This window comes from Scyliorhinus torazame, chromosome 5 (genome assembly GCF_047496885.1).
Source record: "Scyliorhinus torazame isolate Kashiwa2021f chromosome 5, sScyTor2.1, whole genome shotgun sequence".
In the NCBI taxonomy this organism is placed as follows: Eukaryota; Metazoa; Chordata; class Chondrichthyes; order Carcharhiniformes; family Scyliorhinidae; genus Scyliorhinus; species Scyliorhinus torazame.
Window position 1 is genome coordinate 8388554 of NC_092711.1, and position 26132 is coordinate 8414685.

A 26132-nucleotide genomic window follows, 5' to 3' on the forward strand; every position below is an offset into this window, starting at 1 on the left:
CGCTGATTGGCCAGAGGACCGGGTGGTCCTCTCAGCTCCCGGGTCCTCCCGCCGATCCGATTGGTCGGGTGACAACAATCGGGTCGATGGCGATTGGTGGGATGACCGCGTGGTCCTCCGGCCGCGCCCCCAACCCGTGTCACCCCTGGGTTCAGATTGGTCGCGGCCCACGTCAGTCGCGTCCATGGGGGAGGAGGCCAACAATGGGCTCGACGCTGATTGATAGGAGGACCCTGTGGTCCTCCAGGCCCGCCCCCTCAGCTGGGTCCTCCGATTGGCGCTGGCCGCCCGTCAATCAAATGCCCCCCTATGACGGGCACACAAACACAACAACAACAATTTAGGCCAACCTTTGATCGTCCAGGAAGCGACCGCCCGCACGATTTGAAAAGTTCACCCGCAGGTAATTTTATGCAAGGAAAAAAAAAACCGCTCGCGCATTCTTTCGAATGGAATTAAAAACCGTTTGGAGGGAGAAGCGCGCCTGCGCGTTGGGGTCCACCCCTCCCCCCCCCGGGGGCGCATGCGCCGGACCCGGTGCGTCAACTGTCAAAGGCGCGCGGCGTCCGCCCTCCCGTTTCCCCGCCCCGCCTCTCCCATTGTTCCCTCCGCCAATCGCGGCGCGGAGGAGAGGCCATCGGGCCCCGCCCATTGTCAGCGGTTCCCGCCCCCTGATCCGCGCGCATGCGCGATGGGCGGCCCATCAGTATGTCTGCTAAATCTGTAATTAAGGCGTCGTAAATGTAAGTTCATCGTTGATTTTCTTTTTAAACCCATTGACTGGTTTACAGAGAAATGGCTGCTGGGATGGGCGTTGTTGCTTCACTCCCCAGGTTCGATACCCGGCTTATAGAATCGTAGAATTTACAGTGCAGAAGGCCATTCGGCCCATCGAGCCCTTGGAAAGAGCGCCCTATCTAAGCCCACACGTCTACTCTATCCCAGTAACCCCACCCAACCTTTTTTTGGACACTAAGGGGGCAATTTATCATGGCCAATCCACCTAACCTGCACATCTTTGGACTTGTGGGAGCACCCCCCCGGAGGAAACCCACGCAGACACGGGGAGAACGTGCAGGCTCTCCGCGCAGGCGGTGACAGACAGTGGCTTGGGTCACTGTCTGTGCGGAGTCTGCACGTTCTCCACGTGTCTGCTTGGGTTTCCTCCGGGTGCTCCGGTTTCCTCCCACAAGTCCCGAAAGACGTGCTTGTTAGGTGAATTGGACTTTCTGAATTCTCCGTCCGTGTACCCGAACAGGCGCCGGAGTATGGCGACTAGGGGCTTTTCACAGTAACTTCATTGCAGTGTTAATGTAAGCCTACTTGTGACAATAATAAAGATTATGCTCCGGTTGCGGCGATGACCAGCTAAGCCGCACGTTTCGGCGGCTCCAGCTTAGACGGATCTTTTAAGAGCCCCAACGGGAATTTTTTTTCCGATGAAACCCGGTGTGGGATGAGGCAACAGGGAGTCGTCCCCCCCCCCCCCCCCCCCCAGTGGAAAAGAAAAATATCGGCGGCGGTGGCCAGATCTCGGAGAATCCTCGAGGACAGCGGCAGAAGAAAGAAAGAAGCAAGATGGCGTCGGAGGGCGCCCAGGCGACATGGGGACCGGACCAGGACGAATTTTTAAGACGGTGTGTGGAGCTGCTAAAAAAGGAGGTGCTGGCCCTGATGCTACAGGCAATCGAGGGGCTTAAAGAGGCTAAAAGGCCCAGGAGATAGAGCTCCGTGTGGTGGAGCAGAAGGTAAGGGACAACGAGAACGAGATCCTGGGCCTAGCGGTCAAAATGCAGACGCACGAGGCGCTCCATAAGAAGCGCATCGAATGGATTGAAGTCCTGGAAAATAGATCAAGGAGAAAGAACCTCCGGATCCTGGGTCTCCCCGAGGGAGTGGAAGGAGCTGACGGCGGGGCTTACGCGAGCACGATGCTACGCTCGCTAATGGGAGCTGAGGCCCCCCTCGGGCCCCTTGGAAGTGGAAGGGGCCCACCGGGTCCCTGAGAGGAGACGAAAGGCTGGAGAACCACCTAGGGCGATGGTCGTGCGATTTCACCGCTTCAATGACAGAGAGGTGGTTCTGAGATGGGCCAAGAAGGTACGAAGTAGCAGATGGGAGAATGCGGTGATACGAGTGTATCAGGATTGGAGTGCGGAGGTGGCGAGAAGGAGGGCGAGTTTCAATCGAGCCAAGGAGGTGCTGCATAAGAAGAAAGTGAAGTTCGGGATGTTGCAGCCGGCGCGATTGTGGGTCACGCACCAGGATAGACATTACTATTTTGAAACGGCGGAAGAAGCATGGACCTTCATTCAAAAAGAGAAACTCGACCAGAACTGAGGGACTGATGTTGGAGGGGAACCGACAATGCTGATGTATAGAGGTGTAAATAGGGGAGGGGGGGACACTGAGAAATGTGGGCGCCGGTGGGGGGGAAGAAGAGACACAGGCGGGGGATGGGGAACGGGGCGGTAGGGGGAGCTGCGCCATGGGGGGGCGGGATGGTTCTAGAAAGTGCGGGGTTTCTTTTTCTTTTCCCGCTCCAGAGAGATGATGGCGGGAAGGTAGGCGCAAGGAGGATGGGAGTTCCTCACACGGGGGGGGGTCAAGGAGAGAGCGGGAGAAGCCGGGGTCAGTTGACGTCAGCTGACTTTCGGAAGCAATATGGGGGGAGTAACCATGCTAGATGGGGATCTAGCGGGGTGGGGGGGGGGGGAGAGGGAGGTGGGGGACAACTGGGTTGCTGCTGCGGAGATCGAAAGGGAGCTGATAAGAGAAAAGGTGGTCGAGGCGGGAATGCGCCGACTGGGGGACGGGTGGGTGCCCGGAACCGGGACGTGGGACTGGCCCAGAGAGGGTGATGGCTAGTCGACAGGGGAGGGGGGCGGGCAGCCCCCCCAGTCCGGCTGATCACGTGGAACGTGAGAGGCTTAAATGGGCCGATTAAGAGGGCCCGAGTGTTCGCGCACTTAAAGGGACTGAAGGCAGAGGTGGCCATGCTTCAAGAGACGCATCTGAAGGTGGCGGACCAGGTTAGGTTAAGGAAAGGATGGGTGGGACAGGTGTTCCACTCAGGGCTGGACGCAAAGAATAGAGGGGTGGCCATATTGGTGGGGAAACGGGTGTCGTTCGAGGCTAGGAACATTGTAGCGGACAGCGGTGGCAGATATGTGATGGTGAGTGGCAGACTGCAGGGAATGGAGGTTGTGCTGGTCAATGTATATGCCCCGAACTGGGGTGATGCGGGATTTATGAAGCGGATGCTGGGACGCATCCCGGACCTGGAGGTAGGAAACCTGGTAATGGGGGGGGGGACTTCAACACCGTGCTAGACCCAGGGTTAGATAGATCTAGATCCAGGACCGGAAGAAGGCCGGCAGCGGCCAAGGTGCTTAGGGGGTTTATGGACCAGATGGGGGGAGTGGATCCGTGGAGATTTGCTAGGCCGCTGGCCAAAGAGTTCTCCTTTTTCTCCCATGTCCATAAGGTATACTCCCGGATGGATTTCTTCGTTTTGGGAAGGTCACTGATTTCGAGGGTGGAAGGAACGGAGTACTCAGCCATAGCTGTTTCAGATCATGCCCCACACTGGGTGGATCTGGAACTAGGAGAGGAGAGGGAGCAGCGCCCACTCTGGCGACTGGATGTGGGATTATTGGCGGATGAGGGAGTCTGCGGAAGAGTGCGGGGATGTATCGAAAGGTACCTGGAGGCCAACGATGATGGGGAGGTCCGAGTGGGGTTAGTATGGGAAGCGCTGAAGGCGGTGGTCAGGGGAGAGTTGATCTCCATCAGGGCTCACAAGGGGAAAACAGAGGCCAAAGGAAGGGAAAGATTACTGGGGGAGATTTTGAGTGTGGATAAAAAATATGCGGAGGCCCCGGACGAAGGACTATACAGGGAGAGGCGACGCCTCCAGACGGAGTTCGACCTGCTGACCACAGGGAGGGCAGAGGCACAGTGGAGGAAGGCACAGGGGATGAGATATGAATATGGGGAAAAGGCGAGTCGCCTGTTGGCCCACCAGCTTCGAAAGAGGACAGCGGCGAGGGAAATAGGGGGAGTTAGGGATGAAACGGGAGCCACGGTGCGGAGAGCAGGGAAGGTAAATGAGGTGAGAGGTTATATGGGTCCCAACCCCCGGAGGGAAAAGAGGGGATGCAGCAGTTTCTGGACCAACTAAGGTTCCCGAGGGTGGAGGAGCAGGAGGTGGCAGGCCTGGGGGCGCCAATTGGGGTGGACGAGGTTACCAAAGGGCTGGGGAACATGCAGGCAGGGAAGGTCCCGGGACCTGACGGGTTCCCGTTGGAATTTTATAGGAAATATGTGGACTTGTTGGCCCCGCTGCTGGTAAGAACCTTTAACGAGGCCAGAGAAGGGGGGACCCTACCCCCGACAATGTCGGAGGCGACGATATCACTAATTCTGAAGCGAGATAAAGACCCGCTGCAATGCGGGTCTTATAGGCCTATCTCACTCCTAAATGTGGACGCCAAGTTGCTGGCAAAAGTGCTGGCGATGAGGATCGAGGTATGTGTCCCAGGGGTGGTGCACGAAGATCAGACAGGGTTCGTAAAGGGGAGACAATTGAATGTCAACGTGCGACGGCTATTGGGGGTGATAATGATGCCCCCAGCAGAGGGGGAGGCAGAGATAGTGGCGGCAATGGATGCAGAGAAGGCATTTGATAGGTAGAGTGGGAGTATCTATGGGAGGTGCTGAGGAGGTTCGGGTTCGCGGAGGGGTTTGTCAGCTGGGTTAAACTCCTCTATGGGGCCCCAATGGCAAGTGTAGTCACAAATCGGCAAAGGTCGGAGTATTTTCGACTACAAAGGGGAACAAGACAGGGGTGCCCTCTGTCCCCATTACTGTTCGCGCTGGCAATTGAACCACTGACCATAGCACTGAGAGACTCTAAGAAATGGCGAGGGGTGGTTAGAGGGGGAGAGGAACACCGAGTGTCACTCTACGCAGATGACCTACTGCTGTATGTGGCGGATCCAGTGGGGGGGGGAATGACAGAGGTTATGCAGATATTGAGGGAGTTTGGAGATTTCTCGGGATATAGGCTTAACATGGGGAAGAGTGAGCTTTTCGTAATACACCCTGGGGACCAGAGGAGAGGGATAGGTGGCCTGCCGCTAAGGAGAGTGGAAAGAAACTTCCGATACCTGGGGATTCAGATAGCCAGGAGCTGGGGAACCTTACACAGACTCAATCTGACTCGGCTGGTGGAGCAAATGGAAGAGGATTTCAAAAGGTGGGATATGCAGCCGCTGTCACTGGCGGGCAGAGTGCAGGCAATTAAGATGATGGTCCTCCCGAGGTTCCTATTTGTGTTTCAATGTCTCCCTATACTGATCACTAAGGCCTTTTTCAAAAAAATAGATAGGAGCATCATGAGCTTTGTGTCGGCAGGGAAGGCCCCGAGGGTAAGGAGGGGGTTCCTGCAACGTAGCAGAGACAGAGGGGGACTGGCGTTGCCGAATTTGGGCAACTATTACTGGGCCGCCAACGTGGCGATGATCCGTAAGTGGATGATAGAGGGAGAGGGGGAGGCGTGGAAAAGGCTGGAGATGGCGTCCTGTAAAGGAACGAGCTTAAAAGCGCTGGTGACGGCGCCACTACCGCTCTCCCCGAAAAGGTTTACCACGAACCCAGTGGTGGCGGCAACATTAAGTATCTGGGGGCAATGGAGGCGACAGAGGGGTGTGTTGGGAGCCTCGGTGTGGTCCCCGATCAGGAACAACCATAGGTTGATTAGTAAGTTTGCAGACGACACAAAGGTTGCCTGATTAGTAACTTTGCAGACGACACAAAGGTTGGTGGAATTGTGGATAGCGATGAGGACTGTCAGAGGATACAGCAGGATTTAGATTGTTTGGAGACTTGGGCGGAGAGATGGCAGATGTAGTTTAATCCGGACAAATGTGAGGTAACGCATTTTGGAAGGTCTAATGCAGGTAGGGAATATACAGTGAATGGTAGAACCCTCAAGAGTATTGACAGTCAGAGACATCTAGGTGTACAGGTCCACAGGTCACTGAAAGGGGCAACACAGGTGGAGAAGGTAGTCAAGAAGGCATACGGCATGCTTGCCTTCATTGGCTGGGGCATTGAGTATAAGAATTGGCAAGTCATGTTGCAGCTGCATAGAACCTTAGTTAGGCCACACTTGGAGTATAGTGTTCAATTCTGGTCGCCACACTACCAGAAGGATGTGGAGGCTTTAGAGAGGGTGCAGAAGAGATTTACCAGAATGTTGCCTGGTATGGAGGGCATTAGCTATGAGGAGCGGTTGAATAAACTCGGTTTGTTCTCACTGGAACGAAGGAGGTTGAGGGGCGACCTGATAAGAGGTCTACAAAATTATGAGGTGCATAGACAGAGTGGATAGTCAGAGGCTTTTCCCCAGGGTAGAGGGGTCAATTACTAGGGGGCTTAGGTTTAAGGTGAGAGGGGCAAGGTTTAGAGTAGATGTACGAGGCAAGTTTTTTACGCAGAGGGTAGTGGGTGCCTGGAACTCGCTGCCGGAGGAGGTGGTGGAAGCAGGGACGATAGTGACATTTAAGGGGCATCTTGACAAATATATGAATAGGATGGGAATAGAGGGATACGGACCCAGGAAGTGTAGAAGATTGTAGTTCAGACGGGCAGCATGGTCGGCACGGGCTTGGAGGGCCGAAGGGCCTGTTCCTGTGCTGTACATTTCTTTGTTCTTTGTTTGCCCCAGGGAGGTTGGACGGAGGGTTCCAGAGCTGGCACCGGGCAGGAATTAGGAGAGTGGGAGACTTATTTATAGATGGGACGTTTGCGAGCTTGGGAGCGCTAGAGGAAAAGTATGAGCTGCCCCCGGGGAATATCTTTAGGTATATGCAGGTGAGGGCGTTCACGAGACAACAGGTGAGGGAATTTCCACTGCTCCCGACACAAGGGATCCAGGATAGAGTGCTTTCGGGGGGGGGGGGGGGGGGGGGGGGTCGGGGGGGGCAAAGTGTCCGAAATATACCGGGAGATGAGAGAAGAGGGGGAGGAGCTGGTAGAAGAACTGAAGGGAAAATGGGAAGAAGAGCTCGGGGAGGAGATTGAGGAAGTTTGTGGGCTGATGCCCTAAGTAGGGTAAATTTGTCTTCCTCGTGCGCCAGGCTTAGCCTGATCCAATTTAAGGTGCTACATAGAGCACCCATAACGGGAGCGAGGTTGAGCAGGTTCTTCGGAGTGGAGGACAAGTGCGGGAGGTGCGGGGGAAGCCCGGCGAACCACACACATATGTTTTGGTTGTGCCTGGCACTGGAGGAGTATTGGAGGGAAGTGGCGGGAGTGATCTCGAAGGTGGTGAAGGTCCGGGTCAAGCCAAGCTGGGGGTTAGCTTTATTTGGGGTAGCGGATGAGCCGGGAGTGCAGGAGGCGAAAGAGGCCGACATTGTGGCCTTTGCGTCCCTAGTAGCCCGGCGCAGGATCCTACTCATGTGGAAGGAAGCGAAACCCCCCGGCGTGGAGGCCTGGATAAACGATATGGCAGGGTTCATAAAACTGGAGCGGATGAAGTTTGCGCTGAGAGGATTGGCTCAAGGGTTCACCAGGCGGTGGCAACCGTTCCTCGACTATCTAGCGGAACGTTAGGGGGGGGGGGAAATAGATAGCCAGCAGCAGCAGCCCAGAGGGGAGGGGGGGGAGGGAGGGAGGGAAGGGGGGGGTAAATTGTTTGTTTTCTAGATGGGGTGAGGGGCCGGGGGGGGGGGGGAGCACTATTTTGTGTTATTTTGTTAGTTCACTATTTTATTTAATCAATGTTATCTACCAGTTATCATGTTACCGTTTTTGTTGATTTGTAAGGGGGAAAAATTGTGTTTGAAAACTTTAATAAAATATATTTAAAAAGAAAAAAATAATAAAGATTATCATTCTATTGTTAATGGAAAGGAAGTTCACCGGAGGGTAGATCATTAATGAGGGATGGTGTTTAGTTATGGCTGAGCAGGTTAAGGGACATCTTAGTGGGATACAGATGATTATTGGGAGGAGCCAGGTTTGTCTGTATGTTTTGGCAGTTTTGCCATAGACAAGACAGGCGGATTTTCAGATTATTTCTGAATGGGTTTCTCTCTGAAATGAAATGAAAATTGCTTATTGTCACAAGTAGGCTTCAAATGAAGTGAAAAGCCCCTAGTCGCCACATTCCGGTGCCTGTTCGGGGAGGCTGGTACGGGAATTGAACCGTGCTGCTGGCCTGCCTTGGTCTGCTTTCAAAGCCAGTGATTTAGCCCTGTGCTAAACAGCCCCTGAAGGACCTCTGAAGGTCTGCACAGAGTGCACCAAGTAACCCCGACTGCTAACTTTATTCACGAGTGCATTTTGAACAGTATCGGGGGTTGCTTTGTTGGAATGTATATTGTGGTACGCTGATAGATCTACCACGCGGTTTCAGTAGCACTTTGCGATTACTGGAACTCAGTAGAAATTTAAGTTAAAACTTCTCAGGTGCAAATAAGTATTGTTTTATTTGTCTTCCATTGGTTGCAATTAAAAGCCATTTAAAAGGCAATTCGTAGACAATTTGAAGCTGTCAAAGAATCACTGAAATGATCTTCTTGCTTCGGCAAACACCTCGCAGTAACTTTAGAAGTCAAAGTCTGAAAATGAAATGTGAAGACAGGGAGACAGTGAATAGTTCAGATCAAAGTATAGATGATTCATGAATAAAGTTGGCCGTACGGACCCGCACAGTTATACTAAATCATATCAGTCTTTCGTCATCTATCTACACCTCTAAGTCATCCTAATTGGTTTGGGTTAGAATCAAATGAGTTTGATTTGACGGGTAGCCGTCCATCTTTAACATGCAACATTAGTTCTAATTGTTACATGTCAGCATACTTGTGTATGTTAAGGAATGCGATATTGTGCTGTTCTCAAGACCAGTTTGAACTGGCCTTTTGCTGACTTAGCTGTTATAACAATAGAGCCTTCATGTTACTGTGTCGTTGCTCTGCTGTTGCTATGGAGCCTGCCCTGTCCTTGGACACGGTCTTGAAAAATGTATTCATTAGTTCAGTTAAAGTGTTTGTTTTAATCTAGACTGCTTTTGCATGTATCAGGTTCCTTTTGTGTTTCTGTTGTTTTTTTATGTTGTTCTGTCTTGCTAGAATAATGGAACTTAGTAAAGTGAATTATGCTGTGTTATGCTGTTTTGTAAGCTGTTATGTTTTGAGATGACCTGAGGCTATGAGAGTGTTGAAATCCTTAATTTAAAATGTGTAAAACTGGGGCTTAATATTTATCCGAAATAGCTATCTTTTACCGATCAGGTGCGTTGGGAAATAGTTGACTTCTACATACGTGTAGACAGTGAGATGAAGTTTATCTTTTTCTGCTTGAGAGCTGTTTTATTGTCAATTGCAAAGTGGTTCAGAGGTGGTTTACTGGATCGATACCGCGACTGAGCGGGGTGTCTTACGAAGAAAGGTTGGACATACTGGGCTTGTCTCCGCTGGAGTTCGGGAGAGTGAGGAAGGCGGGGGTGGGTTGGGGGTGGGGGGTGGACTCTGCCTCAGGAGGGCGGTGGAGGCCAGGAAGAGGGGGGGGGGGGGGATGGTGGCGGTCACTGAATATTTCAGGTGGGAGACGATAGATTCTCGTTCGGCAGGTCAGGGGGGAGGTTTGAAGGTCATTGGGGGGGGGGGGAGGGGGTGTAGATGGGGAACGAAGAATTTGAAATGGAAACGGAACGGCCGTGATCTTATCGACATGGTGGAGGCGAACAGAGGGGCTGAATGGCCTCCTCCTGCTCGTATTCTTTGTCGGAATGGAACAAAAGTGTGAGGGGGGAGGGGTGTCTTCTCCACGGCAATGTATCGACCCTCTTGCTGTGCTGTCTTTCACTTTGTCTTTTCTGTGGCTCTGTTCCAATTATGGCAATCAGTGAATTGGCCCTTCTTTCTGTGTCATCTATATTCTAATGCTCAGAGTCGCCAGGTAGCAAACGATACCACCACAAGGTTCAACCGGCTATCGATCAAAGGGCCAAACACCAGTTAGTTAGTTCAAGGTCAAGGGTACTTTATTTACACACAATTAGTCATGCAACATAAACACAACTAGTTAACTACACCTATCGACTAAGACAAGCTGTTTTTGAATCTGTTCGTGCGTGATCTCAGACTTCTGTATCTCCTGCCCGATGGAAGAAGTTGGAAGAGTGAGTAAGCCGGGTGGGGAGAGGCTCTTTGACTATGCTGCCCGCTTTCCCCAGGCAGCGGGAGGTGTCGACGGAGTCAATGGGTGGGAGGCGGGTTCGTGTGTCGGGACTGGGCGGTGTTCACGACTCGCTGAAGTTCTGAAGGAACTTCTGAATTCACCCGCTGGATCCACTGGTGACACTGGAAAGCTTCACGATCCTGGACCTCTCTCCCTAACAGCACGGCGGGTGTACCTACACCACACGGGACAGCGGCGGGTTCAGGATGGAGGCTCGGCCACCGCCTCCTCGTGGGGCAATTAGGGATGGGTGTCAATGACTCCCATCCCAGGAACAAACAAAACAAATAAAGCAGTAGGCATTCGCTCTTTCCAAGAGCCGGTGCAGACTCGATGGGCCGAATGGCCTCCTTCTGCACTGTAAATTCAATGATAATCTATGATTAATCGAGGACAAAGGTTCGGCACAACATCGTGGGCCGAAGGGCCTGTTCTGTGCTGTATTTTTCTATGTTCTATATTCTGTTCGGCTACCAGGGCAGGTCAGAGGCTGGGAATCCTGCGGAGAGCAACTCACCTCCTGACCCCGCTCCCAAAGCCTGTCCACCATCACCAAGGAGACAAGTCAGGAGTGCGATGGGAGACTCTCCACTTGCCTGGATGGGCGCGGCTCCCAACAACACTCGGGAAGCTCGACACCATCCAGGACAAAGCAGCCCCGCTCGATCGACACGCTGGCCACCGACATTCACCCCTCCACCCCCTGACGCACAGCCGTGTGTGCACCGTCTACAAGACGCCCCGCGGGAACTCGCCGAGGTGCCTTCGGCAGAGCGCAACACACAGGAGCAGAAGTAGGCCATTCGGCCCATTGAGCCCAGTCCCGCCTCATTCCCCCATTGCGGTAAAATGGTCAACAGCCTGAAACTTAGGCCCGATACCAAATTGGACATTTTAAATTGAGAATGGGAGGTTTTAAGTTGCAAGCGCAGGCAGGCCTGAGGGGGACGTCAAGCAGCCAAACCCGAATCCAGTGGAAAGAGAAGACTTAATGGCGGACCAGAGGGCAAATGGAAGAGATGTGCGAGACACAGCTTCGCCAAAGAGGGCCCTGGGACATTAAAGGCTCAGTCGATTGGACACAGAGCTCATTCAAGTTTATCGGCAAGGCTGGTTTGAGAATCTTGAGCAGAGAATATTTGGGAGAATAAATGTTTCATTGTCTTTGTGAATAAATTTTGGAGTGAATTTGTCTTGTGTAAAATGTTTTAAAAATAGCCTGGTTGAACCGTCTGATAATTTACAGAGGCCCTCGATCCACTCACTGACCAAACATGTCCCTCGGCCTTGAACAGACTTAACGGCCCAGCCTCTACAGCTGTCTGCGGGAAGGGGTTCCACAGATTCACTCACCTCTGAGAGAGGAAATTCCTCCTCATCTCTGTCTGAAATGGCTGACTCCTCACTCTGAGATTGCGCCCTCTGGGCCTAGACTCTCCCACGCGGGGAAACATCCTGTCTGCATCGACCCTGTCCAAGCCCCTGAGAATCGGATACGTCTCAGAATCTGAGGGAGCTCCACACTGTCAAAGGGTCATACTGAGGGAGTGCCGCACTGTCGGAGGGTCAGTACTGAGGGAGTGCTGCACTGTCAGTGGGTCAGTACTGAGGGAGTGCGCACTGTCAGAGAGTCAGTACTGAGGGAGTGCCGCACTGTCAGAGGGTCAGTACCGAGGGAGTGCCGCACTGTCAGAGGGTCAGTACTGAGGGAGCGCTGCACTGTCAGTGGGTCAGTACTGAGGGAGTGCTGCTCTGTCAAAGGGTCATACTGAGGGAGTGCCGCACTGTCGGAGGGTCAGTACTGAGGGAGTGCCGCACTGTCAGAGGGTCAGTACTGAGGGAGTGCCGCACTGTCAGAGGGTCAGTACTGAGGGAGTGCCGCACTGTCGGAGGGTCAGTACTGAGGGAGTGCCGCACTGTCAGAGGGTCAGTACTGAGGGAGCGCCGCACTGTCAGAGGGACAGTACTGAGGGAGTGTCGCACTGTCGGAGGGTCAGTACTGAGGGAGTGCCGCACTGTTAGAGGGTCAGTACTGAGGGAGTGCCGCACTGTCCGAGGGTCAGTACTGAGGGAGCACCGCACCGTCAGAGGGTCAGTACTGAGGGAGCGCCGCACTGTCAGAGAGTCAGTACTGAGGGAGTGCCACACTGTCAGAGGGTCAGTACTGAGCGAATGTCGCACTGTCAGAGCGTCAGTACTGAGGGAGCGCCGCACTGTCAGAGGGTCAGTACTGAGGGAGTGCCACACTGTCAGATGGTCAGTACTGAGGGAGTGCTGCACTGTCAGAGGGTCAGTACTGAGGGAGTGCCGCACTGTCAGAGGGTCAGTACTGAGGGAGTGCCGCACTGTCAGAGGGTCAGTACTGAGGGAGTGCCACACTGTCAGAGGGTCAGTACTGAGGGAGTGCTGCACTGTCAGAGGGTCAGTACTGAGGGAGTGCCGCACTGTCAGAGGGTCAGTACTGAGGTAGCGCCGCACTGTCAGAGGGTCAGTACTGAGGGAGTGCCGCACTGTCAGAGGGTCAGTACTGAGCGAATGTCGCACTGTCAGAGCGTCAGTACTGAGGGAGTGCCGCACTGTCAGAGGGTCAGTACTGAGGGAGTGCCGCACTGTCAGAGGGTCAGTACTGAGTTTAGCTGGTTTACACACACAATAGTTGTGGCCAGGCCAGGATGGTGAACAGCCTTATCTGGTGTGAGCTCCCTGAGCTTTGGAGCGTGAAGAGTGAGCGATGGACGTAACCCTTGACTGATGGAGAAGGTGTGTTCTCTGCTTGGCTATCGAAATGAAATGAAATTAAAATCGCTTATTGTCGCAAGTAGGCTTCGAATGAAGTTACTGTGAAAAGCCCCTAGTCGCCACATTCCGGCGCCTGTTCGGGGAGGCCGGTACGGGAATTGAACCCTGCTGCTGGCCTGCCTTGGTCTTGTTTTTCAAAGCCAGCGATTTAGCCCAGTGTGCTAAACCGGCCCCTATTGCAAGGGTGTATGGGTGCATGTGTTGACCCTCAGGTTAAACCGCTGTCTGACATCACTCCGCCTCAACGTGCAAAGCATCCTCGAGGACTATGGTGACTCACCTTGCCTTAAGTTTAAGGTAAGGGAAGTGGGGGGAACGGGACGTAAGGGGAGGGGGGGTGTGACATGAGATTCAGAGGGAGTTTGACTAAAACCCTTTTGACCCAGCAGGCGGTGCGGACGCGGAATTCGCTGTCTGGAAGGAGCAGGAACTCTCACAACAATTGATAGGTGTGTGCATGAGTACTGGGAGCGCACGACGACGCACCAAGCTCCCACACACACACACAGTGTCCCTGCTGGGAAACGCCCCCTTCCCCCCACACCCAGTACCCCTGCTGGGAAACGCCCCCCTCCCCCCACACACCCAGTACCCCTGTTGGGAAACGTCCCCCCTCCCCAATGTAGCCACCTAAAATGGCTGATTCCCGATTAATTTGGCCAAAACCCGATATAAAATGGCTAACCGAAAAGGCTGATGGGAAAAGCAGCCAACAGGACACAAACGGACAGCTGCAGACAGAATAGCGTATTCAGCTCTGGGGAAGTCGGCCCAGATCGATACTCAAGACTATTAGCAGCACATCAACCCAGACATCTGCAGTTTAATCGGCTATCCCCGGGAACAATTGCAACATATCAGCAATTGAATGCCGGGCCAGACCTCTCGGCGCCAGCAGTGGCCGAGACAAAGAAAGGTGAACGACCATCCCCCGATCAAGGAATCGCCCCATTATTGGACGTATCGAACCCAGTGATTGGGAACAAGTCCAATCACTTGGGACTCAGGTTCAAGGTCCGCCCAGAGAGGCGGGAAGCCCCTGGGTCCTATAAAGATAGGGGCCAAGTTCAGATCGACCCTTCTCTCCCTTCTTCTCCTGCTCGCAACCATCGCAAGAACCATCGACAAGAAACCGTAAGTTTGACTCCAGCGATCGCTACCCGATAGAGACTCCTAGCCATCGACCCGTATCAGCCTTTTGAATCCCGCAGGCAATTCGATAAACCATTCGTTTCCCTGACCTGGTGGGCCATCCCCAAAAGTTAAGTATTGGCCGGTAGTGGTAGGTAGTGATATAGAAAGTAGGATTATTGTGGAAGTATTTATTGATTTATTGCTGTACATAATAAATGACCGTTGATTTCAATCTTACTAAGCGGTGTGCTGACTTATTAATCATAACTCGAGCTTGAACCACGTGGCGGTATCAGAAAGATACCTGGCGACTCGTGAGCAAAGGTGACAGAATTAGAGCTAATAAAACTAAGGCTAATAAGAGCAACACCTCACACACCCAGTACCCCTGCTGGGAAACACTCCCCTCCCCCCACACACCCAGTACCCCTGCTGGTAAACGCCCCCTTCCCCCCACAACCCAGTACCCCTGCTGGTAAACGCCCCCTTCCCCCCCACACACCCAGTATTCCTGCTGGGAAACGCCCCTCACCCCCAGTACCCCTGCTGGGAAACATCCCCCTCCCCCCACACACCCAGTACGCCTGCTGGGAAACGTCCCCCCTCCCCCCACACACCCAGTATCCCTGCTGGGAAAGTCCTCCCCTCTCCCACACACCCAGTATCCCTGCTGGGAAACACCCCCACTCCCCCTGCTGGGAGAGTCCTCCCCTCCCGAGGTGCGAGGTGATGCATTTTGAAAGATTTAATTCAAGAGCGGACTATACGGTCAGTGGAAGAGTCCTGGGGAAGATTGATGTACCGAGAGATCTGGGAGTTCAGGTCCATTGTACCCTGAAGGTGGCAACGCAGGTCGATAGAGTGGTCAAGAAGGCATACGGCATGCTTGCCTTCATCGGACGGGGTATTGAGTACAAGAGTCGGCAGGTCATGTTACAGTTGTATAGGACTTCGGTTCGGCCACATTTGGAATACTGCGTGCAGTTCTGGTCGCCACATTACCAGAAGGATGTGGATGCTTTCGAGAGGGTGCAGAGGAGGTTCACCAGGATGTTGCCTGGTATGGAGGGTGCTAGCTATGAAGAGAGGTTGAGTAGATTAGGATTGTTTTCGTTGGAAAGACGGAGGTTGAGGGGGGGACCTGATTGAGGTCGACAAAATTGAGAGGTATGGACAGGGTGGATAGCAACAAGCTTTTTCCAAGAGTGGGGGTGTCAATTACAAGGGGTCACGATTTCAATGTGAGAGGGGGAAAGTTTAAGGGAGATGTGCGTGGAAAGTTTTTTACGCAGAGGGTGGTGGGTGCCTGGAACGCTTTGCCAGCGGACGTGGCAGAGGTGGGCACAATAGCGTCATTTAAGATGCATCTAGACAGATCTATGAACGGGCAGGGAACAGAGGGAAGTAGATCCTTGGAAAATAGGCGACAGGTTTAGATAAAGGATCTGGATCGGCGCAGGCTTGGAGGGCCGAAGGGCCTGTTCCTGTGCTGTCATTTTCTTTGTTCTTTCCCCCCCACACACACAGTACCCCTGCTGGGAAACGGCCCCCTTCCTGCACACACACAGTACCCCTGCTGGGAAGCACCTCCCCCTCCCCCCCACACACACACACACAGTACCCCTGCTGGGAAAGTCCCACCCAGTCTCCCTTCTGGGAAAGTCCTCCGCTCCCCCCCACACACCCAGTACCCCTGCTGGGAAAGTCCCCCCTCTCCCACACACCCAGTACCCCTGCTGGGAAACACCTTCCCTCGCTTCCCCACACCCAGTACCCCTGCTGGGAAAGTCCCCCTCTCCCCCAAACACCCAGAACCCCTGCTGGGAAACACCTCCCCCTCTCCCCCACACCCAGTACCTCTGCTGGGAAAGTCCCCCCTCCCCCACACACCTAGTACCCCTGCTGGGAAACACCATCGCTCACTCCCCAAACCCAGTACCCCTGCTGGGAAACCTTCCCCCCTCTCCCACACACCCAGTACCTCTGCTGGGAAACCTTCCCCCCTCCCCCACACACCCAGTACCCCTGCTGGGAAAGTCCTCCCCTCCCCCACACACCCAGTACCCCTGCTGGGAAAGTCCTCCCCTCCCCCCACACACCCAGTTCCCCTGCTGGGAAAGTCCTCCCCTCCCCCCCCCCCCCAACAAACGCTCCTATCAATCACAGGCCCAGCCCCGCCCCCCATTGTCCGAGGATGACGCGCCCCGCCGAGCCTTCGGCCCCGCCCCCTCCCTGTCAGTCACACATCACCGGCCCCGCCCTCCATTGTCTTCGGACGACGCGTCCCGCCGAGCGGCCCGCTCGGGGCCCCGCCCCCCCCTTTGTCCTGGGATGACGTGTCCAGCCGAGCGGCCCGCCCCCTCGGATGACGTGCTCGGCCGAGCGTCCCCGCCCCCTCGCATGACGTGTCCGGCCGAGCGGCCCCGCCCTGTCCCGCTCAGGTCACGTGTGTTGCCGAAGCAAAAGCGGGCGGCCGGCCTCCGAGGAGCGCTTTTTTTAAACTCACGCTCCCTACGCCGGGACTCCACTGGCAGGTTGGTCATTTTTATTTTTCCTTTTTGCATCTCTCCTTCCCGGGCCAAAAACTCACTCACTTCCCGTCCACCGTTATCGACCCACGACCGTTATCGGGCCCCACGGCGGGGGCGATCACTGCGCAGACGCACCGGCTGCCGGCGCCCGGCCGTTACGCTCCGAGCATGCGCGGTAGGGCGGCCGGCACCCGAGACGCTTGCGTGTCGGGCATGCGTAATGGAGGCGGTCACCCCGGGCATGCGCAGTGGCAGATGGTACCTCGAGCATGCGCAGTGGCAGATGGTACCTCGAGCATGCGCAGTTTGTATCCCAGGCAGTGTTGACCCAGGGACAGTCAGACAGGATGTTTTTTTTTAAAAAACAAACACCTCAGAGCGAGGCCCTTCGGCGGTCCCTGCCGGCCACCAAGTACCTATCCGCACCCATCCCGCTTTCCAGCCCTCCGTCTGCAGCCTTTGGGCACTGCGGCGTTTCCAGTGCTGATCCAGACACTACTTAATTGTTGTGAGAGATCCCGTCTTTCCGGCAACGAGTTCCAGATTCCCCGCCACCCTCTTGGGGTAGGGTTTCCTCAAGTCCCCTCCAAATCAGCTGACCCATCCATCCCGGCAACATCCTGGTGAATCTCCTCTGCACCCCCTCCAGTGCAATCACATCCTTCCTACAATGTGGCGACGAGAACTGCACTCAGTACGCTAGCTGCGGCCTAACCAACATTTTAGACAGCTCCATCATAACCTCCCCGCTCTTATATTCTATCCCTCGGCTCATAAAGACCAACCACCTTATCTCCCTGTCATAGAATAGAATCATAAAAGTTTACAGCATGGAAACAGGCCCTTCGGCCCAACCAGTCCATGCCCAGTTTTTACCATTAAGCTAGTCCCAGTTGCCCGCACTTGGCCCATAACCCTCTATACCCATCTTACCCATGTAACTATCTAAATGCTTTTTAAAAGACACAATTGTACCCGCCTCTACTACTACCTCTGGCAGCCCATTCCAGACACTCACTACCCTCTGAGTGAAGAAATTGCCCCTCTGGGCCCTTCTGAATCTCTCCCCTCTCACCTTAAACCTATGCCCTCTAGTTTTAGACTCCCCTACCTTTGGGAAAAGATGTTGACTATCTACCTTATCTATGCCCCTCATTATTTTATAGACCTCTATAAGATCACCCCTAAGCCTCCTACGCTCCAGGGAAAAAAGTCCCAGTCTATCCAGCCTCTCCTTATAACAAGAACCATCAAGTCCCGGTAACATCCTAGTAAATCTTTTCTGCACTCTTTCTAGTTTAATAATATCCTTTCTATAATAGGGTGACCAGAACTGCACACAGTATTCCAAGTGTGGCCGTACCAATGTCTTGTACAACTTCAACAAGACATCCCAACTCCTGTATTCAATGTTCTGACCAATGAAACCAAGCATGCCGAATGCCTTCTTCACCACCCTGTCCACCTGCGACTCCACCTTCAAGGAGCTATGAACCTGTACTCCTAGATCTCTTTGTTCTATAACTCTCCCCAACGCCATACCATTAACTGAGTAGGTCCTGGCCTGATTCGATCTGCCAAAATGCATCACCTCACATTTATCTAAATTAAACTCCATCTGCCATTCGTCGGCCCACTGGCCTAATTGATCAAGATCCTGTTGCAATCCTAGATAACCTTCTTCACTATCCACTGTGCCACCAATCTTGGTGTCATCTGCAAACTGTCTTCAGGCAGCTTTGTTATGGACCAGGGTTTAGAGACCCCCAAAGTGTATCATGGAGTTCCCCTGACCCACAACTTTTAATAGATTGTGGTATGGGGAGCACACGGCCCACTCCACAGGTGTGGTACAGCAGAAATGGAAAAGTATTTTCTAAAGCAAAACAATGTTTATTCTATGAATTCAAGTTAACCTTTTTAAAACATCCAGTGAACATCTTAGCAACCATCAATTCAAATACAACCCCCAAAGAATCCAACACTAAGTAAACCTTTAAACTTTCCTTCTTAACACCCATACGACTTAAAAACAAAACCTTTATCAGAAGCACATCAGGTTAAAGTCATGACTGAAAAGATTTATAATTCTGAATTCGCCAAATGATCAAGAGATAGTCTTTTGATGGCAGAGAGAACAGCAGTACACCGGCTCTGTCTGGCTTCAGCTCCAACACGGAAAACAAAACGAAAAACACACCCTGCAGCCTGCTCAAAAACGAAAGTAAAAAGCTGACAGAGAACCCAGCTCCACCCACTCTCTGACATCACTGCAGTAGTAAAGACCCATTTCTTAAAGGTACTCTCACTACAGATAGTTATAGACACACCCAGTGTTGTTAAGAAGGCGTACGGTGTGTCAGCTTTTATTGGTAGAGGGACTGAGTTTCGGAGCCATGAGGTCCTATTGCAGCTGTACAAAACTCTGGTGCGGCCGCATTTGGAGTATTACGTGCAATTCTGGTCGCCGCATTATAGGAAGGGATGTGGAAGCATTGGAAAGGGTGCAGAGGAGATTTACCAGAATGTTGCCTGGTAGGGAGGGAAGATCTCATGAGGAAAGGCTGAGGGACTTGAGGCTGTTTTCGTTAAGAGAGAAGAAGGTTAAGAGGTGACTTAATTGAAGCATACAAGATGATCAGAGGATTGGATAGGGTGGACAGTGAGAGCCTTTTTCCTCGGATGGTGATGTCTAGCCCGAGGGGACATAGCTTTAAATTGAGGGGAGATAGATATAGGACAGATGTCAGAGGTAGGTTCTTTACTCAGAGAGTAGTAAGGGCGTGGAATGCTCTGCCTGCAACAGTAGTGGACTCGCCAACACTAAGGGCATTCAAATGGTCATTGGATAGACATATGGACGATAAGGGAATAGTGTAGATGGGCTTTAGAGTGGTTTCACAGGTCGGCGCAACATCGAGGGCCGAAGGGCCTGTACTGCGCTGGAATGTTCTATGTATAAACACCCATTTCTTAAAGGACTCTCACATGACACTATGAACATGCACCCTGAGGTTCCTCCGGTCTCTGTACTTCCGAGCGTCCTACTATTCATTGTGTATCCCCCTTTGCCTTGTTAGTCCTCCCGAATTGCGTCACCTCACAGTTGTCTGGGCTAAATTCTATTTGCCAGTCATCTGCCCATCTGAGCAGCCCAGTCAATATCCTCCTGTAATCTGACTGAGGCTTTCCTTCCTCCCTCGCTATTTACCACGCCGCCGATGCCCGTGGCGCCTGCGAACGTCCCGATCGCCCCGCCCCCCCCTCGCCGGCAGGATCACTAATCTGGCAGGCAGGTCCCTCCAAAAAAAAACCCCCATAAACGTCTGGAAATCTAAATTCGCCAACTCCCTTCTCCCAAGGAGTGAGAGGCGGGCGAGGGGGGGGGGGGTGTCTCCCGTTGAAGAGGGAGATGAATTTGCCGTGATCAGCCACGGTGCTATTGAATGGCGACAGAGGCCTCGAAGGGCCGAATGGCCTCCTCCTGCCCCTAGTCTCTAAATGAGGAGGAATTTCTTCTCTTGGGGGAGGGGGGGGGGAGGGTTAATCTGTGCTTTGTGTGTGGGGGGGGGGAGGGGGGAGGAGAGGGTTAGTCTGTGCTTTGTGTGTGTGTGGGTGGGGGGGGGGGGGTGAATCCCTAATGGGGCGTCCCAGCAATATCCCCGCTCCCTGTTCCTGCCAGCCGCAAATTCAAACCCCCTCCGGGTGCCCAGTAACGTGGGGTGGTGCGTGGGTAAGAAATCTCCCCCTTACCCGCTCTGGGCTAATTCTACAGGGTTTAAAATAATAAAGAGGAAGATCTGATAGGACAGCAGGAGGCGTCGCACAGAAGGCCTGGCCAATCAAACGCGAGGGAGTCTTCTCCACTGGTGACTGCCCCCCACCCCCCCCATGTTCCTTATCCCCCCCCCCAACCACAGGATCCCAGAGGATCGGTGGCCTCTTGCACATGGAAGGAGGGAGCGGCGGCGGCGAGGAAGGACCGCCGCCCACGTCCTGGGTGTGCGGCCAGCGGTTCAGCCGAGCGTCCGGCCTGCAGAGCCACATGGGCCGCCACAGCGGGGAGCGGCGCCACGCGTGCCAGGACTGCGGCGAGGTCTACATGTCCAGGCACCGGCTTGACCACGCCACCGAGCGCCCGCGCCGGGACTGCGGCAAGCGCTTCGCCTACCCCCACCAGCTGGGGGGCGCGCCCACGCCGGCCAGCTGCCGCACCGCTGCCCGGACTGTGCCAAGTGCTTCGCCTACCCGTCGCAGCTGGCGGCGCGCCGGGGGTGGGGGGGGGGGAGTGGCGCTACGAGTAAAGCTCCCTCGACACTGTCCCCATCAAACGCTCCCAGGACAGGTACAGCACGGGGTTAGATACAGAGTAAAGCTCCCTCTACACTGTCCCCCATCAAACACTCCCAGGACAGGTACAGCACGGGGTTAGATACAGAGTAAAGCTCCCTCTACACTGTCCCCATCAAACACTCCCAGGACAGGTACAGCACGGGGTTAGATACAGAGTAAAGCTCCCTCTACACTGTCCCCATCAAACACTCCCAGGGCAGGTACAGCACAGGGTTAGATACAGAGTAAAGCTCCCTCTACACAGTCCCCATCAAACACTCCTAGGACAGGTACAGCACGGGGTTAGATACAGAGTAAAGCTCCCTCTACACTGTCCCCATCAAACACTCCCAGGACAGGTACAGCACGGGGTTAGATACAGAGTAAAGCTCCCTCTAGACTGTCCCCATCAAACACTCCCAGGACAGGTACAGCATGGGGTTAGATACAGAGTAATGCTCCCTCTACACTGTCCCCATCAAACACTCCCAGGACAGGTACAGCACGGGGTTAGATACAGAGTAAAGCTCCCTCTACACTGTCCCCATCAAACACTCCCAGGACAGGTACAGCACGGGGTTAGATACAGAGTAAAGCTCCCTCTGCACTGTCCCCATCAAACACTCCCAGGACAGGTACAGCACGGGGTTAGATACAGAGTAATGCTCCCTCTACACTGTCCCCATCAAACACTCCCAGGACATGTACAGCACGGGGTTAGATACAGAGTAAAGCTCCCTCTGCACTGTCCCCATCAAACACTCCCAGGACAGGTACAGCACGGGGTTAGATACAGAGTAAAGCTCCCTCTACACTGTCCCCATCAAACTCTCCCAGGACAGGTACAGCACGGGGTTAGATACAGAGTAAAGCTCCCTCTGCACTGTCCCCATCAAACACTCCCAGGACAGGTACAGCACGGGGTTAGATACAGAGTAAAGCTCCCTCTGCACTGTCCCCATCAAACACTCCCAGGACAGGTACAGCACAGGGTTAGATACAGAGTAAAGCTCCCTCTACACTGTCCCCATCAAACACTCCCAGGACAGGTACAGCATGGGGTTCGATACAGAGTAAAGCTCCCTCTACACTGTTCCCATCAAACACTCCCAGGACAGGTACAGCACGGGGTTAGATACAGAGTAAAGCCCCCTCTCGAGTCGGGATTACGGGGACATGGCTGCAGGGTGACCAGGGATGGGAACTGAATGTCTCGGGATATTCAATATTTATGAGGGACAGACAATAAGGGAAAGGTTGTGGAGAAGCAGTGCTGGTTAAAGGAAAATTAATGCGATAGTGAGAAAGGGTATTCGCTCCGACAATGTGGAAACTACATGGGTCGAGCTGAGAAACACCGTTCCGACCAGATTGTCGGCGATAAAGAACAGGAGGAGATCATTCTGTCCTTCAATACGTATCCCGTCACCACTCCGATTGTGGCTTTATTCTGCTGCATCTATTGTACCCCGGAGGCGTCAGGAAGTAGGGACATGAGATCGCCTCCCATAAATTCCAACGAGTAGAGTCCCGACCCTGTTTAGCCTTCGCTCCTGAGGCAACCCCACCCGACCGGGCATCATCCTTGGGCGCCTTCTCTGAACACCCTCCAATCCAACAATACCTTTCTAGAAATAAGGAGACCAAATCTGCTCACAGTGCTCCAGGTGTGATCTCACCTGTACCTTGTACAGTTTCAGCAAGACCTCCCGACTCTTATACTCCAACCCCCTTGAAATAACGTTCGACTACCCTTCCCGATTACCTGCTGCCCCTGGGAGAGAGCTCTCTGTTTCGTGCACAAGTCCCAGCTTTCTCCGTTTAAATAATACCCCCCCCCCCCCGAATTGTCCCCTCGAGGAGGTGGGTGGCGAGCCCGCCTGCTCGGTCCCGGGTTGGGGGGAGCGGCGGAGACGGTGCAGTGTCTTAATACAGCAGCACGTTCCCGGGCGAATCAGGCGGCACGGGACGGGTCAGTCGCTCTGGGGACCCGCTCCGGGTTCCTGTTTGAGGAACTGCGTCGACTCCATTTCCTTCTGCCAAACCCCCACCCACCCCCTTGCCAGCTGCGCCTGTGAGCCGAGCTGCAGGATGTCGCGATTCCTGGCTGCAATTCCTTGTCAGCACATCGGAGAACAATGGGCCCAAAACTGCGAGGGGAAGTGCAGCAGAGAGACACAGGAAACAGGGTCGGGAGGAGGTGAAACGGCCCTTCGAGCCTGCTCCGCCATTAGTCACCATCATGGCTGATCAGCTCAATCTCCCCACCCCCCACATTTCCTTTGATCCCTGAAGTGCTTAATCTAACTGTTTCCTGAAAACATTCGACACAACTACTTCCTGTGGTAATGAATTCCACAGGCTCACCACTCTCTGCCCGAAATGGTCTCCCCGCATCCTCAGACTGTGACCCCTGGTTTCGGACCCCCCCCCCCCCCCCCCCCCCCCCCCCCCCAGCATCGGGAACATCCTCCCTGCATCTGTCCAGGGTGGCTCAGTGGTTAGCACTGCTGCCTCACAGCGGCAGGAACCCAAATCCAATTTCAGCCTTGGGCGTCTGTGCGGAGTCTGCACGTTCTCCCCGTGTGTGCGTGGGTTTCCTCCGGGTGCTCCGGTTTCCTCCCACAGTCCAAAGATGTGCAGGTTAGGTGGATTGGCCGTGCTAAATTGTCCCTTAGTGTCCAAAGATGTGCAGGTTAGGTGGATTGGCCATGCTAAATTGTCCCTTAGTGTCCAAAGATGTGCAGGTTAGGTGGATTGGCCGTGCTAAATTGTCCCTTAGTGTCCAAAGATGTGCCGTTTAGGTGGATTGGCCGTGCTAAATTGTCCCTTAGTGTCCAAAGATGTGCAGGTTAGGTGGATTGGCCGTGCTAAAATTGCCTTAAGTGTCCAAAGATGTGCAGGTTAGGTGGATTGGCCGTGCTGAATTGTCCCTTAGTGTCCAAAGATGTGCAGGTCAGATGGATTGGCCGTGCTAAATTGTCCTTTAATGTCCAAAGATGTGCAGGTTAGGTGGATTGGCCATGCTAAATTGACCCTTAGTGTCCAAAGATGTGCAGGTTAGGTGGATTGGCCGTGCTAAATTGTCCCTTAGTGTCCAAAGATGTGCAGGTTAGGTGGATTGGCCGTGCTAAATTGCCCTGAGTGTCCAAACATGTGCAGGTTAGGTGAATTGGCCGTGCTAAAATTCCCTCTTAGTGTCCAAAGATGTGCAGGTTAGGTGGATTGGCCGTGTTAAATTGTCCCTTAGTGTCCAAAGATGTGCAGGTTAGGTGGATTGGCCGTGCAAAATTGACCCTTAGTGTCCAAAGATGTCCCGGATGGTTGGGGTTACAGGGATCGAATTTACAGTGCAAAAGGAGGCCATTCAGCCCATCGAGTCTGGGGGATAGGGCGGGGGGAGTGGGCCGAGGGCGAATGCTCTCTCAGAGGGTCGGTGCAGACTTCATAGGTCGAATGGCCTTCTGCGTGGTAAGCACGCAGGTGCAGCAGGCGGTAAAGAAGGCTAATGGTGTGTTGGCCTTCATTGCGAGAGGTTTCGCGTATAGAAGCAGGGATGTGTTGCTGCAATTATACAGGGCCATGGTGAGGCCACACTTGGAGAATGGTGTGCAGTTTTGGTCTCCTTCTCTGAGGAAGGATGTTCTTGCTCTCGAGGGAGAGCAGTGAAGGTTTACCAGACTGATTCGTGGGATGGCAGGACTGACGTACGAGGAGAGAGTGAATCGGTTAGGATTGTAGTCACTGGGGTGAAGAAGAATGAGGGGGAGAATCTCCTAGACACCTATCAAATTCTAACAGGACTGGACAGGGTAGATGCAGGAAGGATGTTCCCGATGTTGGGGGTTGTCCAGAACCAGGGGTCACAGTCTGGGGATACGGGGTAGACCACTTCGGACAGAGATGAGAAATTATTTCACCTAGAGAGTGGTGAGCCTGTGGGATTCATTACCACAGGAAGTAGTTGAGTCCAAAACGTTGCATGTTCACAAGAAGCAGATAGATATCACACTGAGGGCGAAGGGGATCAAAGTGGGGGAAGGTGGGGACAGACGATTGAGTTGGATGATCTATGTTTCGATTCCCCCTCTCCTAATATATAGCCAGTCAGATAATAACCTGCCTTCCAGTTTTTGCGACCTCGCTTCCATCCACACTAAACTGTGTCTGCCATTCATCTGCCCACTCGCTCAACTTGTCCAAATCCCACTGAAGCGTCTCTGTGTCCTCCTCACAGCTCCCCCTCCCACCCAGCTTTGAATCGTCTGCAAATTTGGAGATATTCCATTTAGTTCCCTCGTCTAAATCATGAATATGATTGGTCTAGAATTCCCTGTTTACTATCGGCCTCCCTTTTAATAATAATAAGCTTTATTGTCACAAGTAGGCTTACAGTGGACACAGAACTGGCTAGGTCATAGAAGGCAGAGAGTAGCAATCGAAGGGTGCTTCTCTGATTGGAGGGCTGTGACCAGTGGTGTCCCGCGGGGATCAGTGCTGGGACCTTTGCTGTTTGTAGTCTATATAAATGATTTGGAGGAAAATGTAACTGGTCTGATTAGTAAGTTTGCGGACGACACAAAGGTTGGTGGAATTGCGAATAGCAATGAGGCCTGTCAGGATACTTCAGGATTTAGCACACTGGGCTAAATCGCTGGCTTTTAAAGCAGACCAAGGCAGGCCAGCAGCACGGTTCAATTCCCGTACCAGCCTCCCCAAACAGGCGCCGGAATGTAGCAACTAGGGGCTTTTCACAGTAACTTAATTGAAGCCTACTTGTGACAAGCGATTTTCATTTCATTTAGATCGTTTGGAGACTTGGGCGGAGAGATGGCAGATGGAGTTTAATCCGGACAAATGTGAGGTGATGCATTTTGGAAGGTCTAATACAGGTCGGGAATATACAGTGAATGGTAGACCCCTCAAGAGTATTGACAGTCAGAGAGATCTAGGTGTACAGGTCCACAGGTCACTGAAAGGGGCGACACAGGTGGAGACGGTAGTCAAGAAGGCAAATGGCATGCTTGCCTTCATTGGCCGGGGCATTGAGTATAAGAATTGGCAAGTCATGTTGCAGCT

The 26132-nt window shown here is 53.4% G+C and overlaps 1 protein-coding gene and 1 long non-coding RNA gene across 5 annotated transcripts in view; one reads left to right on the top strand and one right to left on the bottom strand.

Annotated features, from left to right (window-relative positions):
- The first annotated feature begins 247 nt into the window (after positions 1-247).
- Positions 248-26132, top strand: part of LOC140418162 (uncharacterized) — a 40641-nt gene continuing 14756 nt past the window's right edge. Inside the window, exons 1-2 of one of the 4 annotated variants that reach the window (XM_072501586.1) lie at positions 295-403; positions 25859-25917. Coding sequence is in view for 1 of the 4 variants with exons in the window: in XM_072501583.1 (XP_072357684.1) it covers positions 310-403 (94 nt within the window). In the remaining 3 variants the exon portion in view is untranslated. Of the gene's footprint in view, positions 404-16592; positions 16725-25858; positions 25918-26132 lie in introns of those variants that run through there. The other 3 variants (XM_072501584.1, XM_072501583.1, XM_072501585.1) reach the window with 3 other exon arrangements.
- On the bottom strand, positions 8475-16850 carry LOC140418163 (uncharacterized). Its single transcript, XR_011944808.1, has 2 exons — positions 16697-16850; positions 8475-8633 (listed from the first exon to the last, which is right to left on the bottom strand). It is a non-coding gene; the product is annotated as an uncharacterized lncRNA (long non-coding RNA).